Source organism: Panulirus ornatus, chromosome 20, assembly GCF_036320965.1.
Source record: "Panulirus ornatus isolate Po-2019 chromosome 20, ASM3632096v1, whole genome shotgun sequence".
In the NCBI taxonomy this organism is placed as follows: domain Eukaryota; kingdom Metazoa; phylum Arthropoda; class Malacostraca; order Decapoda; family Palinuridae; genus Panulirus; species Panulirus ornatus.
Genome location: NC_092243.1, coordinates 50,380,408 through 50,399,899, shown reverse-complemented (window position 1 = coordinate 50,399,899; position 19,492 = coordinate 50,380,408). Strand labels below are relative to the sequence as shown.

The window sequence follows — 19,492 nt, the reverse complement described above, 5'->3', positions numbered from 1 at the left end:
CCCTTCAAAACTCGTCCAAAGGCCTCTCTCTTCTCTTTCACTAATAATCTTACTTCTTCATCCCACCACTCACTACCCTTTCTAATCTGCCCACTTCCCACGCTCCTCATGCCAAAAGCATCTTTTGCGCAAGCCATCATTGCTTCCCTAAATACATCTCACTCCATGTATATATATATATATATATATATATATATATATCCCTGGGGATAGGGGAGAAAGAATACTTCCCACGTATTCCCTGCGTGTCGTAGAAGGCGACTAAAAGGGGAGGGAGCGGGGGGCTGGAAATCCTCCCCTCTCGTTTTTTTTAATTTTCCAAAAGAAGGAACAGAGAATTGGGCCAGGTGAGGGTATTCCCTCAAAGGCCCAGTCCTCTGTTCTTAACGCTACCTCGCTAATGCGGGAAATGGCGAATAGTTTGAAAGAAAAGAAAGATATATATTGGAGGTGGAAAGATGGAGTGAAGGGGATTTTGTGTGGTTGGGGCCTGATCATGCAGGAGGGTGAAAGGAGGGCGGGGAATAGAGTGAATTGGAGCGATGTGGTATACAGGGGTTGACGTGCTGTCGGTGGATTGAATCAAGGCATGTGAAGCGTCTGGGGTGAACCATGGAAAGCTGTGTAGGTGTGTATATTTGCGTGTGTGGACGTGTGTATGTACATGTGTATGGGGGGGTTGGGCCATTTCTTTCGTCTGTTTCCTTGCGCTACCTCGCAAACGCGGGAGACAGCGACAAAGTATAAAAAAAAAAAAAAAAAAAAAAAAAAAAATATATATATATACACACACACACAGTATCTGTAAAAGTGTTACTGATAAAGATACTCATAAAGTATATTTACAGATTATTTTGTTTATAGGGAATAAAAGGAAAATAACAGTCATTCCATCAGCATGTAAAACAGGCAAAGATTGATATTAAGACAGTTAACAACAGTATCTTCCACTCTTTTTTTTAACAGCAATGGAGCAGTAGCCCCTTTGTAGATACATAGCTTAACTTTTTACTTTTTATCTCCTATTCCATAAAGATAAAAACATCTGTTAGGGTTTAGAAACCTCAGATGTTTAGGGAAGAGGAAAACTGTGGACGTTGGAGAGTTAGTGGAACAATTAAAGAAAAGGAGAAAGAGAAGATGGTGATTGACTTGCACTAGACTTGTCTTGCTGTTTAAGTATTACTTAACTTGGGTGGAGTGTGGTATGTGTGCTACTGAACTAGGGTGGAGCATGGTATGTGTTTGCTGTTGAATCAGGGTGGAGCATGGTATGTGTTTGCTGTTGAATCAGGCTGTTCTATGGTGTGTCATGCTGAATACGGTTTATACAAGTAAGTTGCTTTTATGTCCGGCTACTTAATTGCCACCATAGTGAGTCCTTACAAAGGCCATCACCACAAGGGTAAGGGGGTGGGAGGAGTAATTGTTATCTACTGTGAGGTCATGCAAGTACACCCTAATGCACTTACATCAACACAGATTAAATCAATTAACTTTAAGTTGAAGTTAGGATTATCCTGCAGTTGTTAATCTTAGTAATGCTCTTATATAGAAACAATTGCCATTACTGTAGAGATCCTTAGAGTAAGATGGGTCAGCTTGGGTTAGGAAGTTAATCTCAAGCAGAAAGGTTTAACCTATTGACAAAGCATGTCTTCCTGATTACGAAAGCTTAACTTCTCGAGTGTTGAGTTTATTTCTGAACAAAAGAGCTCAGCTGAAAGAATTTGAAAGACTAAGTCCATGAACAGAATATCAAGCATGGGGAGAACATAAACCCAGTTGTTAATGTAGGTGATTTATCATAAATCCAGAAATTAAACAAGGGAATAACAAAATATATCTAGGTCTTAAACCAGGAAATATCATTTATCTAGATTTGAAGTGTAAATGCCATAAATTCAGAAGAATGAATGTGAAAACAAAATAAATTCAGAAGGTAGACAGGGGAAATATGATTTGGCCATAAATTTAATTGAGAAATAATATAAACTCAGTAGTTAAATCAGGGGAGTATCATGAGGTCAGAAGTTAAACAAAGGGAATATGAACTGGTTAAAAAAGGGAGTTAAAGCAGAGTAATATCAAGAGGCCTGGAGTTAAACTATTGAGCAATGAGCGTAAGAATTAAACCAGGGGAATACAAATACATGGGATAAATTAGAAGACAATTATAAACCAAAGAGTTGAATTAGTGGAATGTAAACATAGGAGTTAAACCAGGGAATATAATCCCAAGTGAAGCATATAAAGCCAGGAGTTAAAGTTAAACCAAAGGAATATCTTACACCCAGGAATTAAATCAAGGGTACTGATAAAATCAGGTGTAATGACAAAGAAAAAATCAGTGTATGAACATGAACAGATATAAGAAACTTAGGGTCTGAAATGATGTAATAAGATGAATAAAGAGTGTGAAATGGAGCAAATGATTTTAAGACTGGGAGCTGAAGAACATATGATATCAATACTTATTTTTGTATTTATGCTGTACTTAATAAAACATAACATACATAACTCTGGCACTTGGTAGTACATGCTTTATGCAAAAACAGAATGGAAATCAATGATTACATAGTTAGTGCATTTAATTAATCTAATGAAAAAGGTAAATGAAAATCACTTTCTCTGTAAAAGTATAAGTTTCTCTGATATCGGCAGATCTTGATAGTTAAAATAACCATGACAGGCAGAGGTCCAGATAGCATGAAGAGACCTTGAAAAATACATTTTTATTGACCCTGCACTCAAGATCAGAGCACGACTATTGGTGTTGCTATTGTCCTCTCAATGATTATCTGGCAAAGATTCCACCTTGGTTGCTCCAGCTTGGCTGAGGATTTCTTAACACACACACACTATACCTAATCTGTCTCCAGAGCTTGACATCAGGAGAATTGTGAAAGAGGTACACTGTCTGCTGGCATGTATTAATAATGCATTCATTTAATCAATAAGGAAATGTTTGGCAAGCTTTTCATAACATATTTCTGAGTATGCTTATGAAAACTGGTCTCTGCACCTGAAGGAACACAAAGATATGATAGAGAAGGTCCAGAGAGGGCAACCAAGATGGTACTAGAATTATGGAAGCTTAGCTACAATGAAAGGTTAAAGGCTATATAGCTGTCTGTCTTAGATGAGAGAAGGGAAAGGTGTGACCTGAGAACAGCATTTTCAGGTTTCTGAATCATTTGGATGATGTTAATAGTAAACATTTCTTCACAAGGTGCAGTACCAGAATAACCAAAAGCTAAGAACAAGGATGGCTAGGAAAGATAAAAAGAAATAATGGTATAGTGTAAGGGTTATGGATGGTTGGAATGGAGTTGTGAAGGAGACTCAGAATGCTAGAAACTTAAAAATATTTAAAAGTCTTCTTGGTGACGCAAAATGTAAAAGAGTGCCCCATAAGTGTAAATATTTTCCCCTATAATCTAGAAATAAGTAAACATACACACATATAATCATCATCATCCCTAACCTGTCATCAAAGTCACACAGTGAGAAAATTATAGAGACAAACTGTTTGCTAGCAAATATAGAACAGCTTTCAAGTATATGGATATGTAAATATTTAGCAAGCCATTCATATCCCACAACATAACTAAACTAAAATATGCTTCTCAAATTTGGTCACCCTACCTAAAGAGGTATAGAGAGCTAATAGAGAAAAGGAACTAGGAAACTGGTAAGAACATTGAGAAGGCAGGAGAAAATCCAAAACGTTTCCATGATTTCATCTGAAGAAAATTGCCATTTAAAGAGCAGCTAATCAAGCTCAGGTATTCAGAGGTGGAAATTGGTGAAAATGATATGATGAACTGAATGATAAGTTCAGAAGTGTATTAACACTACTGAGATGGAATGTGAAAGAAGTCTTAGAGAACATTAAGATATTAAAGTAAGACTAATAGAGTACTAAAGGGTCATGATCCATGTAAGGCTCATGGTCCTGATCAGATCACACTGTAGATGCTAAAGATGTGTGTAGATATACTTGATAAACCACTTGAAATACTGTTCAAGACATTGGTAGGGAAGGCCAAAGTGCCAAGGGATTGCAATAGGGCAAATGTAATACCTGTCTATTAGGAAGGACACCTGGAAGAAGTGTTGAACTGCAGAGTGTTTTCCCTGCTAAGTGTGGTCTACAAGGTATCAGAAACGATGATCTGAAAGCAAATGAATGACATCTTGTTGAGAAATTACCTTAGTAAGCAGCAATGTGGTATCACAAGAAGGTCGTTTGAAATGAAACTCTTAGATTTCTACGAGAAAGTGAGTTCTGTGCAAGACAAAAGAGAAAGCCTAGTGGACTGTTTGTATCTGGACTGCCAGAAATCTGACAATGTACCCTATGGGAAGAGATGCTGGATCACCAAACAGGAACAAGGGGGGAGACTCTGTTGATGAATAGGTTATCTTAGAAGGAAACAAAAGTCGCAAGTCAGGGAAGCCTTCTTGAGATGGGTGGATGTCACCTGTGGAATAGGAGTGCCACAGGGTTTAATTCTGGGACTATTACTCTACTTGATCTACGTGAATTACTTGCAAGAAGTCGTGGAATCTTACCTGCATATGTTTTCATATGATGCAAAAGTCAATAGAGAAGTGAAAAGCAGGGATGATCATATCATCTTAAAAAACAGACCTGACAGATACCAAAGATGGACTGATACATAGTTGATGAAATTCAACATGAGTAAATATAAAGTAATATGGATGGGACACAAAAAAAAAACCTTAATATGAATTTTATTTACAAATAAGTAATTACACATGATCAGGCATTAAATGCCAACAAGCCAAAGCAGGTAAAAGGTACGGTGTCCACAGATAATCTTGTCCGTCTCCCCATACATTTTTTCAAAATTGATGTCACTTTCATTACTGTCATCTCTCCTTTGACCTTGGTTACCATCTACAGATGTCCAGGCATCCTGAAAGTTCATGTTTTGTGTTCATGGAGACTTGATCTAAATGAGACAAGGCATTGATGATGTGTTGTAGGAAGCAATGGCCTGATTGAGTGTTCTGAGCACCCAGTGCACTTAAAAATCTCATGTGTACCCACATTTTCTTGCTTCCAGGTGGAACTTTGGGCTTTCTCCTCAGAAAGCAGAGCCAACCATTTGAAGCACAGGGGGAAGAAATTCAGTGCCAACAAATGAAATTCCCAAAATGAAGTGGAAGCCAGAAAGAGTAAAGAAAAAAAAAAACATCTTGCCCTCAAGGTAGCCTGAGGCCTACCAAAGTGGGTTGCTGGTGCTCACATTAGAAACACTGGTCTCAGTGACTAGATGTAGGAATTCCATCCTGAGAGCATCTTATTTTTGTATCCACAATAAACCTTAGTTGTGCATCACCTTTGAAAATGCATGGGGGGGTAGATGATATTTTTTGTGGACACTTTACGTACAGTGAAGTTGTAGACAACACACAGCAAAGAATTGGATGAGATACAAGAGAGTAAGGAATGAGTAGAGCAGATTAAGAGCATAAGAATTTCAAGACTCCTGTATAGTATAAAACTTATTGAAATCTTATTATTGATACTTTGGTGTAATGTAAGAGAGGAAAGAGAGGGGTTGCAGAGAGAGGTTGCAACATCATTGACAATTTCTATTCATAGCTTGTCCTGAGCATGCAATTTCAAACTTTTGCTCACGGGAGAATGTCTGCGCAGTTTACTGATTGTTCAGGTGGTCACTTACTCCACTTGGATCAGTCTTTGGTCATACAACACAAGAAGAGGATGTTGGGTTTCTTGCTCCTCTTATTTTGGGTCAGAGCCTTTCTTCCTGTCCTTGCTGTGGCAGGGGAGTCTTCAGGTTTAGGTAAATGATGTCATTAGCTCTAAACAGTCCTGCAGGTTCTCATCTCCATACATGTCTTTTCACAAAAGATTATGTTGGTAGGACTTTTCAGGTAATTCTCATTAATGAGATCCATCATAGTTTAAGCATAATGTGTAGAGTGGCAAGGAAAGCAAGTTATTTGTGTTGACTGATTGTTGAAAGCCTCCATAATGTGTCTTTGGTACTGTCACTTATAAACAAACAAGGAGGGTGTGTGTGTCTGGTTTTGTTATCATAAGTAAACAAGTTTTTTGTAATTCTGTAATGCACAGGCAGATGAGAAAAGTCTGTGATTTTGTTGCCAACAGATGAGGAAGGGGTCATGTCTAGTCATGGGTGAGCTGGTGGTCATGACAAAGTTGTTCCATGTTTATCATCCTACAGATGGTTTCCCATGTAGTATCTGAATTTGATATTACAGGAATGGAGAGGAGTGCTACAAGCAAGTCCCCACCTCTACCGAGCCCTGGTGTGGAAAGGGTGCTATTCCTGCAGGAGTCTGGTACACCCTCTGCCCTTAGCTATGCTAGGCTGGCCACACCCTTCCCTGCTCTCACAAGCTTCAGCGTTTGCTACTGGCTGCGGCTGAATAGGTTCCGAGAGGAATCCACCCTCATGTCTTATGCATTGTCTGATGACAAGGACAATGAACTCAGGATGGGTAAGAATCTAGTTACTGCATATTTCAACTATTTTCCCTAAATACAGTTGTAATTAGTATGATAATGGTAGCAATAGGGATAATGATAATATATTCTACTGTATTTTCATTGCTTTTACAAGGGTCCACTTAAACTTTAAATACAAGAGAACACAGAATTTGGTGCCCGAGATATTAGGTCTTTTTTTTAGGGAAATTCTGGTCATTGACTTTAAATATGCCATCAGTTTTTCTCTATCAGCTCTGGTTATCGAGGTATGATATACCCCAAATTGCTTTGCATACAAGCGATTGGGCACCAGGATTGATGACTGCAAATCATTATTGTTGCCTTTTTGAAAAAAAAAAAAAAAAGGCTTTATACAAGTAGAATTTGTTTATGATTGAATTAAATCCATAGAATCAGATAATGGTGAAACATGTACAGAAAGCTATGTATTACTGATACTCAGACATCTCACGTTTCAAAGACTTCTTGTGGTGAGCAGCCCCAAGACAGTCACATTGAATGGTCCAGCAGTAATCCACCATTATATGGGCATCCTAGTGTCCCCAGTACCTTTTTTCCATGGTTCTTGAATCTTGGTGGAATTGTTCACCCTGTTCCTCACTTAGGTCACCAAGGTTGTCTGGGAAACGATCCACGTGGCTGTGGAGGTAATGCACTTTGATGCTCATTTTACAGCCAAGTTGTCAGAGAGAACAGAGCATGTTCTCAACTAGTTCAGAGTAGTCATCTGCTTAATGATTCCCAAGAAAATTCCTTACAACCAGAGTAAACGAAGACCATACATCTCCCTCAGCACTGTTCACTGAATCTTGGAAATGTGGGTCTTTCATGAGTTCCCTGATTTGTGGCCCATCAAAAATATCTGCCTTCAGCTTCTCCATGCTCAGTGTTGGAAATTTTCTACATATGTAGTCAAAGCAGTCCCCTTCTTTGTTAAAAGCCTTCACAAACTGCTTAATTAAACCAAGTTTTGATGTGTAGTGGGTAAAATGATCTTATCTCTGTAAACCAAGGGTTCTGCAATTACATTCTTTTCTCCAACCACCATGTTTTCTCTCAAAGACCATTGTTTTTCACCCAGTGCTCATCCTTAGCTCTACTATCTCAAAGACAGATAAAGTAGGGATTCTTGGTGTATCCACTCTGCTGACCTAGGAGAAAAGTCACCATCTAAAAATCCACTCAGATTAGCCATTGGTGATCGTGGTATGATATCATCTGTAAGACCAGGGTGGTTGTTTCCTGCTGTTCATTCATCTTAGCTGAGTGACCAATTGGGATTGATCTGTATTTGTTGCCACTGTGTAGAGGCACACATTTTGAGCTCTGCTGAGAACCGTCTATGCTCTTCATAAGTGCATTATCTCAAAAACTAGAGCTGCTAGAATGAAATGAAGGTCATATTCTTATTCAGTGGTGTGAATATACCTAGGGTCATGGTGAAAATCTGAGGCACTATGCTTTTACTATTTCAAAGTAAAAGAAGAATATGAAGAACTAGTAGATAGAGGCTGCAGGTAAAGTGATAAAGTAGTGAAACTGCTTTAGGCTGGAAAGCACAACACAGCATGTGGGTCATCTCCTTACGTTAACTAGAGTGGGTGCCAAGTACACTTAGCTCAGACTACATGTGTGTCAAGAGACAGCCTCAAACCAGTCCTATGCTTCCATACATGACAGAGCCAATAATATACCCAATAAAAGTGATACAGTACCTTGTGCAAAGTTTTCAACTTATTACTCGTAATGTTTGAATTTCTAACTCCACTCACATTGGTAAACTGAGTTATCCATAATGCAATAACATTTAGGTAAGGTCAAATCATAATTCTGCTATGAGGTCTTTGGTATACATTTAATTGCTCTCAGATTACAGAAGTGTGGATTTTGTACTTTTTATTTTTGCTGTACATATTTCCTTTCTTTTTCTTGGTTAACCATTTAAAATTTGAACTCGTTTTATTTTTTTCCATCATAGGGCAGTGGCATGGTCTTATTTATATGATGTGATAGCTTGTGGACCTTTTTCTCTGATATTATCCTACTGATGAAAACTTTATTGGTATTATCTAAGAACTGATGTATTAACATTGATTTTTTCTTTTTTTTATTATACTTAGTCGGTCTCCCGCGTTAGCAAGGTAGCGCAAGAAAACAGACGAAAGAATGGCCCTACTCACCCACATACACATGTATGTACATAAACACCCACACACGCACATATACATACCTATACAACATTGATACAAAAGCATACTGTTCACCTTTCCTCCTGTGTTCTTTAATGAGTAAATTTCATTGTCAGTAAGCTGTAATTCTGTAAACTAATCAATCTGTAAGGTATGATCACGATGTTTAGTCTGTTATCAAGGTTGAGGTATATCAGGACTACAGCTGTTTATGTTCATATTTTTGTTTGTGCTGAATTTCAACATGCTTTTTGATGCTTTTGATCTTTCTTTGATAATTCTCACACTGCTTGTGTTTCTGTTCATTTGCTTATGTAGCCTTTTGGTGCACACACTGGTAGAACTTATAACTGCCTTCATATTTTTTGAACATCTGCTTCTTGTTGATACTGGAACACATAGGAAATAGTGATGTTTATCATTAATGAGGCATATTTATAAAAATTTTGTAGAGCGGTGCCTTTAGTCACTTGTATAATGGAATTTGACAGAAACTATCTAAATCAAGACATTTGCTTGTACAGTATTATATCTCCAAAGTCAAAATCTGAAACTAGTTATATCTTCAAAGATGTTGAAGCTTTTTCTTCACTTGATGTGTGACTAGGAATCTGACTGGTTTTAGAAAGTTAGATTACCATGAATAAAGCAACTGCAGAATGAGTCTACAATAATCCACCAGACCATCGGTTGATGGAGTACAAGGTGGCATTGCATAGCTGGTGGGCAGAAACAAAGTTGGAGACACCCTTTCGCTACTGGAGCCACTTCTGCTTCACCTACCATCATGGCTCTGGTACCTGGAATATCTTCATGGATGGGTCACATCAGGCAATGGGTAGCCTGCCTATTGTCGCTGCACCCCTACAGGGCAATGGAGCATATATCATAGGTGGGTTGTGTGTTAACGTGGCAGTTTTGTTAATGTCTGCCTTGTATTAGTGTGAATGTCTTTCTCTCCTCTCTCTCTTTTTTCTTCTGCCCATTGAATATTTAAGGTTAGAGCATAAAAGTTATCTTATTCAGCTTAATCCAAATATCTAATCCTGATTAAAATTTTTGATGATACTGGGGTGTTCCTTTTTTAATATCTTTCTGCCTTTGTTAATACGGACCTTATTCTGTTATGGCTTTTGTTTAGGGTGTAGTTAATTTGTTGAATGAACCTTACAACACACGATTTTGAACAGTTTTCATGAAGCTAGTTGTGAGCTCCATCTTAATCTGGTCAGAGGACTACTTATTTTGTTTAACAATTGCTGAAAAACAATCATGAAAACATGTTGGATAAAAGATTGCTAACCAAGTGGTATTTTTTCAAGTGGAAAGAACAAAAAAAAAGGGGGGGGGAACAAGGGAGGAGGTGGAAGAATGATGTGAAAGATGCTTTGATGGCTCAGGGCTTAAACATGCAGCAAGGTGTGTGGTGTTGAAAGGAATAGAGCAAATTGGAGGGACATGATATACAGGGGATGATATGCTGTCAATGGGCAGAACTAAGGCTTATTAAACAGTTAAGGGAAACCATAGAAAGGTATGTAGGGCCCAGCTGTGGATAGGGGGGTCTCTGGTTTCAGTGCATTTTACATGAAAGCTAGAGAGTGGATGTGAGTGAGACCATTTTTTCATCTGGTCCTCATGTTTGTGAACATGGGAAATGACAGACAGTTTTATACTTATTAATGAAGCCATTAGCCTATCTCATGAAAAACTGTTTCAAATGACTGTTAAAAGTTGCAATTATCACTCTTAGAGCATGGGATTTCCATATTTTATGCTTATTAATATGCTGTTTTATGAAAAAAGTTATGACTCATGAGGTTCAAGTGATGGGATTTTCACACTGACATATTTTTTCCATCATTACAGAATGTATTAATGACATTATGTCATTATCCTTTCATCTGTCTGTGGATAATTCTTGTTTGAATGATAACTCAAGAACTCTTCATGCTTATACCGTAGCTTCTGCCAGGATTAGGAAAACTGGTATTTTTGCAAGTACAGTTGAGTGCTGAAGTTGCAAGGTTTAATTTTAAATATATATGTATTAGGCAAAGGCATATATAACATACAGATATTTGCAATTTTTTTTCAACTTATGGCAGGTTATTAGGCAATGCAAGTGCCTCACGTTGATAATGGCATGTTCAGGCCTGGCAGAAACAGTTTTGTACATGTCTAATGAGGTCCTTGATGTCTATAATGAACTCTTGAGCATGCAAGATAGGGTCTGACTTTTTTTTTTATTCAGGTTGGAGCTTAGTCCTCTACTTTTGAAAATATATAATATAGGACACAATTCAAATTTGTAGAGCATATTCCAGATGTAAGCAAACTTAAGTTTCATAAGGTTTTGCAGCTTATATTATGAGGTAGAAACATCTTCACTATAGTTAAAACAACCTCATGTTTGCAATTTAGGTATAACAAAGTCATCAGTACCCTCATGGCTGTAGGTAGTATGTCTTTTTGGTTGCTACACACACTGCAGTATCTTTGGGATGATGCCCAAGGAGTCATAAGATTTCCCAATGCACAGTAAACACAACAGAAAGAGAGAGGGGCAGCAAAGATGAGAGTTGGTGTGGTGAGGAACAGCATGGTAGGGGTAGAGGACAGGACTTACAAATGAGTAGTAGTGTCAGGCCTATGCTTGATGGGTTTGAAGTATAAGAATTAATTTCTATCTCCTCTTCAGGTCAGGAGCAAGACAGTTTTGGGGGTGGTTTCCAACAGGACCAGAGCTTCAGTGGGGAAATTACCCAGCTAAACTTCTGGTCGAGAGTCCTTGACCACTTGACCATCAGAAAGGTAACACCCTCCTTAATCTTTACACAAAAATGTCCACGTGTCTGTCTTTTTTCTTTCAGTCAACTTCTTCCAAAAACTAATGACATTGTTCTAGAGGACTGTCCAGTGGCTTTCCATCTAGTGCCGTTTTCTAAAAGTAATTTCACAGTTGATGCGAATTACTCATATATGGTTTAAACAGGATTTGCTATTGTAAAGTGACCATTTATATGACAACTGAAGTGGTGTAAGCTGTGTAGTTTGTGGGTAGTCTACACTTCAAGTCACTCTAATCATTGGCAGTTGAGTGCGTAGAAATGAGGAAATTAGTGTGTATGGAATATATTTTGGCATTTGTTCTTATTACAATGAAACATTTGTGTATAGTTGGATGAAAAAATCTACCTTGAATTTTACATTTCCAAGACAATAAGTTTATACAAGGTACAGTTTTGAATAAACAGGTTATACTCTCACAGTAATTCACAAAAATTAACATTAAGTAAATGGTATAAAATTTATATGAGAAAGTATATTCTGAATAGCAACATAAAGTGACAACTTAAACTGCAACTTTCAAAGAAACTGTTCCCACTTTTAATCACCTGATTGTTACATTGCTAATGGTTCTGTTATATTCTCTGAGTGTTAATACCTTACCATTAATTTCAAATAATAATCTCAAAGAATGAAAACCAAAAAGTCTTGATTAAAATTTCTTAGACAACATAATTTACCTTAATGTCTTCAAAATGTGAATTAGATCTATGCACATAACCCAGAGGTTGCTTTGTCACTGTAAGGAAGCTGACACAATAAAAGATATCTTTATTTATCTATTTTTAGAAGGCTGCAGGTTACATTTTCAGGGAAAAATGTGCACACCTCAGAGGAAGTTCCTTAGTTGAAGGATATGGGGAATAATAAGTGAAAGAGGAGTACTGTATGTATAGAGTTGGAACTATTTATTGTTGACAAAGAATGAATTAGTACTACTGTAACTGGGCTTAGACAAGAAAGTCATAGGGGAAAGAATTTCATCACGTTATTGTGGAAATACACAAGATAAAGAAAGTGACGATGCTAATGACTAGCCAACATGAAGAGGAAGGAATCCAGAAGTAAGGACTAGGTCTCTGAAAACCATTTTAGCCACATGTAATTTCTTCAATAATGGTGAAAGATGTCCGGGATACAGTGGAGGAAGTTAATGTTATGTATCCTTATGTATCATACTGCATTTCATGTATCCCTAAATGTAGTGTTAATATGAAATGTATTATGCTCTTCTCCCTTTTGTTTTGAGAGCGTCATGCGCTCTGTTGGCCGAATGGATAAGTTCTTGGGCAATCAAGATGCCCACATGCGTCTCATTAATCTTACTTGTGTACTTTGTTTGTGGTAAACTCAGTGTCATGTCTTCACTAGCATCTTTGTTTCACCATTCGTACATGATGCAGAGTGGGTTCAAGGAGTAGTTTAAAAAGATAATACAATGATGCAAGATATTGCTAACCATCACAGGATGCCCTTCTCCACATGCTACCGACCTGCATTGCCAGTGCCATCCACCTGCCCTGAGTGTCTGTGATCATCTGTAGTCTACCATGACCTACCTGTGTGTCTTTTGCTGTGATTTCAACAGCCTCAGGTTGACACTTTGTTCCTACCCACCTCAGGACCCAGTGTTGTTAACTTTTTCCTCATCACCAGTGAATCATCATCTCCCACAACCAATGCTGCCATGCCTGGCAATCCGCGCAATAAACGCTGGAGAGACTGGCACCAATGATGGAAGTCCAACAACAGCTTGCTGCTCAGCAGGCTGCCAAAGCTGAAGATGAATACCGAAATTTGCAAGGACAATTCATGCTGCAGCAACAGTTCGCCACTCAACAACTTGAGCAGAAACAGCTCACTGTTTGCTATCATGAAGGTTGCCCCTAGCTTCAAATATTTCACCAAGATGGAGGTGATACTGAAGTTCCTGCTAGCTAGCAGAGGAGGCACAGCCTATCACCACCTTCATAACTATATGGGGACATTACAGGTTTCTATGTGACCCCATGGGATTCATATTCACAGGGGACAAATTTTGCAGACATGGCGTATCACATTCAAAGGCGTCAACAAATGTGCCAAGGTTGTGGATGACAAGCTCATCTGGGACTCAACCTACACACTCCACCTTCAGTGTGTCTGGGAGATCCTCAACGATGTCTCAAACACGGTATAACCATGAACCTCAGCAAGTTAGCGTATGCCAGCCAGTCTGCAGAGTTCTGTGGGTATGGCATTACAGCTGAGAGTGTGACTGCAGATTCAGGTAAGGTGAGTGTGATCACCAATTTCCCCAACTCTGCCAACATCATGAACCTCAAGTCATCAATGGGTCCTGAGAACCAGCTAGCAGACCACCCCAAACATTGCAACTGCGGCAGACACCCCCTGCTCCCTCCTCAGCTCCAGGAATGATTTCTTGTGGATCCCTGATCACCATGCATCATTTGAGAAAGTGAAACAAACCCTGGCCTCAATTCTAGTTCTTGCCCGCAAAGATCCTGCCCTTCCTACAGTTCTGCAGACAGATGCCTTGCATCTGAAAGGTGTGGGATATGCCCTTCTTCAGTGCCACACTGATAAGTGGCATTTTGGCATTGGAACTTTTGGCACTGTGTAGACCATGAAAGGTGCCGCCTGTATCTGCTGGGTCTACTACACTTCAATCTCCTTGTCGATCACAAGCCACTGGTGCCCCTTTTGAACCACACACAGGTCACTTTGGAGACCCAAGTCTCCAGCATCTGAAGAAGACTGTGCAGTTTACCTTCACAACAGTTTAGCTTAAGGGGAAAGAGCGTGTAATCCCTGATGCACTCTCCTGCACACTTGTGGATGACCTTAACTGAGCAGACCTTGAGGCGAGGCGAACATCACCTGCATCATATATAGATGCATGATGTCCATAACAGTGGAAGTGTCGTTGTGGCTTCTCGATCAACTCTCTGATCCCATCATCGAGGAGATATATGCAGGCACAGCTGCTGCTCAGGATAACACCAACCGTCAGCGCCAGAACGCCATTATCGCAGGTTTTCCCATGGACTGGAAAAAAGTGCCAGCAGCAGCAGTATGGGACTTCTGGAAATGAGACAGCCTGGCTGCTGACGAAGGTCTCCTTCTCCACAGCGCCCAGCTAATCATCCCTGCTGCACTGTGCTGCAATGAAATGTCCTGCCTTCACGACTCCAGTCGTGGCGTAGAGGCATCATAGTGCTGTTCCCGGCAGATGATGTGGTTGCCTAGCATCATGAGTGATATTGTAAACATCCTAAATACAGAGACGTGTGCCAGACCCTCCAGCCATCCCAGGTAAAGTTATTAATGTGTGACCCGCCCCCATCCCGATCTTTGCAGGAACGTCTCTACTGACCTATTCTCCTTCACAGGGAAGAATTTTTTGCTCTGTGGCGATTGTCTGCCTGGATGGCCACACTTCGGTGAGTGCAGAAGGGATGCCACATAATGAAGCACCATCAAGCTTCTTCGTTGATGTGGGCTTACCTCTCAATCTCCTCACAGACGGTGTACCTTAGTTCATGCCTTTCTCAAGCGTTGGGGTGTGACTCACCACATCTCATCAGCACATTACCCGCAAGCCAGCAGTCATGCTGTGTCCTGTGTGAACTAGGTGAAGCACATCATCAAGACCACCAGTAATTGCTGCCTAGATGATGGAAACTTTGACCGGGGACTGCCCAGATGGTCTGTCACCTGCTTAGATCCTCCTCAGTCACCCGCTCCATATAGTGCCCTTCACTCCTGAGTAGCAGGACGCCACATACAAGTATAATGCATTACAGCTCACACTGCAAGAAAAGGTGGAGGAGTACCATAACATTACTGTCTGATGTCTCCCCTATCTGAAATTTGATGAACTATCCAAATCCAAGATCCCTTCACAAGGCAGTGGAGCACACCAGTGACAATTGTAGGTATTGCTCGCCACCGGAACTATCACATCAAGCTCCCCATTGGTAGTGATGGAGGAACCGCCATTTCTTGAGGCTACACCTCATTCCTATCACCAACACCCTCACCACCTTACCAGTCAGTACTATCGTCTCAGACTTCCTGAGTCCATTCCTGACCGCCTTCTGACATGCCAGTGGTAACATGATATCAACCCATGTTTCATGGAAGATGGGCATAGTATTTATGTTTTAAGGTTGCATTTTTCATGTATGGTAAATCATAAAGGGTCTACTGTATGAGCATAAAATAAAACCATGGATGGGAGACTCAATGAAACTCATAAATTTTTCCAAGTTAGTGGTTTTGTCGGTGACACTGACTAATAGACGTGCATCCTGCAAGATTTTTCCCATAGGAGTGGGTGAAATTGACCTTCAGATTTGCTTTCTGTGAAACTGTTTTTCTTAATATCTTTGTATTTATGTGGAAGTGAACTCCTAACTTAACACTAATTTAGTGTTCTTTAGATGTTTTATATTTTCCTTTTTCCAAATTTCACAATATTCTCGCTTCTGTTAACCACCACACGACAATTGCAGCTGGCCCAATGTGAGGAGGAGATGGAAGGAGATGCCCTTGGGTGGATGGAACAATCATGGAACATCTCTGGGGAGGTGTCATGGAGGCAGCAGCTGAAGGAGGACATATGTCAAAAAGGCCAGGAGACAAATCACCATTTTCCCAGACAGGTTCTCTCTCATAGCGGCACAACACCTCTGTAAGGTGTGTTCACACAACCTCTCTAAGGAATTTTTTGTAATCCCTCTTTGGGAGAAATCATGAGGATCAGGAAACAACAACTAATTTCAGAAGTTCCAGCAGATTAGTAAAGGGTCATACTCCATTCTCAAGAATCATTAACACTTCATTTTGATAAGTTACCCACTTGTTTGATCTACCTCCATCCTTCACCAATTATTGAACAGGATTTTTCTGTTGCTTTATTAACTTACCAGTTTGACATCCTAATTCTTATAACAGTTTCCAGGTTGCTACTTAGACATCAAAATTATCTGTCTTTAATACCTATGGTGCTTTGCCTGTCTGATCATGCAATGCACATGCTTCAGACAAGAGGTATGTGTGTGTGTCTCTCTCTCTCTCTCTCTCCCCCCCCCCCCAAAAAAAAAAAAAAAAAAAAAAAAATGCCATTTCCTTCATTAGTAAGGAAAAAAGTCCAAATCCACTCATGTCCATTTTCTAGCTATCATGTGTAATATTATTGTTGTAGTATTATTATTAAGATCAGTATTTTTCTTAAATGAATTAAAAGAATCTGTCAGTTTCAAGGATAGATGACACATTTTAATCCCTTAATCCATTACTCTTTCCTCTTCAACCCTCAAAATTCATATTTTTCAATTTTTTGAAGAAACTTACTTCACCTTATAATTTCAGGTATTCATATAGCAGAATAAAACACTTAAAAAGTGACTTTTATGGATTTTCATATTTTTTTTTGAGTAAGTCTAAGATGCAAGCAAGAGTGCTGTAATGAAACCACTCTAAGGGGTGATGCTAACTTGGGCATTAGTGTACTCTTCTCATTATCTCAACTCTACCATACCTTATCATTTCATATATGTTCAATCCTCCTCACACCACACTGCTGTCAGACATTCCATTTTCAACGGGCCCATACCTCACATCACCACACCATTGGGACTACCATGCTATCAAATATACTCATCTTTGAACTTAAAAACATTGACTTCTCTTCAATGCACTCTTCATGCATCCACGACTTTTATCCCTTCACCCACTTCATGGATAACTTCCCCTGTTAAACTTACTAACCTTACTTTTATTAACATTAACTAGCTTTAACTTTCTCTTTTTTCACACTACCTCAAACTCCGAAATCAACTTTTAGTTTCTCTTCTGAATTTGCCACCAGAGCCATGTTATCAGCAAGCAGCAACTGACTCACCTCCCAGACCCCCTACCCCCAACAGACTGCAGAGCTGCCCTTCTCTCCAAGACCCCTCACATTCACCTCCCTCACCACCCTATCCATAAACAGGTTAAATGGTCATATGACCTCACACCCTGTGCTGCAGAGCCTTCACCTAGAACCACTCTCTTCTACTTGCACACATGCCCTACTCATTTGATAAACAGTTCTTATTACTTCAAGTAGTTTTCTTTCCACACCATATATTCATAACACATTTCCTAAAGCCTCTCTGTCAACCCTATCACATGCTTTCAGGAGATCCATTAATGGCAAATACAGATCCTAATGTTTCTCTAAATATTTCTCATAAAAATCATTCAAAATAAACACCTGATCAGCACATCCTCTGCCACTTCTGAGGCCATGCTCCTTCCCAGTCTTATGCTGTATGCATGCCACCACCCTCTCAGTGACCATTGTCCTATACAACGCAGGTGTAATCATCAAACTTGTACATCTCTGTATTTAGAACATTAACTTTTTCACCCCTGCCTTTACATAGTGGCACTATACAAGCACTTTGCCAATCCTCAGGCACCTTACCTTGAGCCATACATCACTAAATATCCTGAGTAACAAATCAACGACACTATCACTCCCGTTCTTGAGAAATTCAACTGTAATTTCATCCAATCTAACCATTTTGCCAAACTTTATCTTATGCAAAGCATTTTCTACCTCCTCTTTTTACTAAACCACCTACTGTGACTCTGACTTTGCATACCTGCCAGCTTATCATCTAACATTCAACAGCCCTTCAAAATATTCACTGCATCTCATCTTCACCTTATCTTAGCTTGTTACCACTTTCTCATCTACTTCAGTGATGCTCCCACTTGTTCTTTGTTCTCCTCACACAATTCAACTCTTACCAAAATATTTTCTTTTTCTCCCTGAGGGCTGTTGATACTTTCCAACCCCAACTCTCAATTGCCCTTTTTTTCAGCTATGGTGCTTTCCTTTTGAACTCCTGCTGCTTCCTCTTTTACATCTCCCAGCAAGTAAATGCCCATACAACTCTTGTTTCTCTTTCACTAATAGTTTACCTTCCTCACCTGAACCCTCACTACCCTTTCTTAGACACCTGTGTCCTACCTTCTGCATGCCACACACTCCTTTCCCACATGTAAGCACTGCTTTCACAAGTACCTGCCATTCCTCACCCACCCCCCCGAGTTATGTTTTCACCTGTTCCTAAGCTTCATCCAATATTTCTCAGTATCTTGCTACACAAATAACCCTTCACTGATGCTCCCACTTGTTCTTTGTTCTCCTCACACAATTTAACTCTTACCAAAATATTTTCTTTTTCCCACAGAAGGCTGTTGATACTCTCCTACCCCAACTCTCAGTTCTGTCTTTTTCAGCCACAGTGCTTTCCTCTTGAACTCCTGCTGCTTTCTCTTTTATATTTCCCACTACTAACACACCTTCCCTGCAAGTAACATCCATACACCTCTCATTTCTCTTTCACTGATAGCTTACCTTCCTCACCTGAACCCTAACTACCCTTTCTTACACACCTATGTCCCACCTTCCACACATTCCTCTCCCAAATGTAAGCACTGCTTTCATAAGTACCTGCCAATCCTCACCCATTCCCCTAGCTATATTTTCACCTATTGCTAAGCTTCACTCAATATTTCATGATAGCTTCTTACATAAACATATTTTCCAAGTACACTCACTTTCATCACCCTTGTCCCATATCATTTTCTCTTCCTAAAGCCTTTGAAAACTTTCACCCTCACCTTCACCTCAAGAAGTGATTATACATCCCTCCAGCTGCCTGTCTCAGCATTATTTAATCCTCATTGGATCAAGCTTTACAAGGTAAAGCCATGGTTACAGCAAAAGCTTTTTCAGATCTCAACCAGGAAAGAAGATTTATTTTCATATGCTACAAAGGATGTAATAAGAATGGAATTTGCTTTATGTTGCACACTTGATTTTATTGTAGAGTTTCTGTTAATGAGACGGAGA

At 39.5% G+C, this 19,492-nt stretch overlaps 1 protein-coding gene and 1 long non-coding RNA gene across 2 annotated transcripts in view; one reads left to right on the top strand and one right to left on the bottom strand.

The window, feature by feature from the left end:
* Positions 1-19,492, bottom strand: part of LOC139756000 (uncharacterized) — a 107,765-nt gene that overhangs the window by 18,301 nt on the left and 69,972 nt on the right. The window lies entirely within an intron of this gene.
* Positions 1-19,492, top strand: part of LOC139755999 (uncharacterized) — a 91,662-nt gene that overhangs the window by 17,953 nt on the left and 54,217 nt on the right. Inside the window, 5 exon segments of the mRNA XM_071674923.1 lie at positions 6,286-6,525; positions 9,407-9,616; positions 11,426-11,538; positions 16,092-16,205; positions 16,207-16,275. Of these exon segments, the coding sequence (XP_071531024.1) occupies positions 6,288-6,525; positions 9,407-9,616; positions 11,426-11,538; positions 16,092-16,205; positions 16,207-16,275 (744 nt within the window). The 5' untranslated portion in view covers positions 6,286-6,287.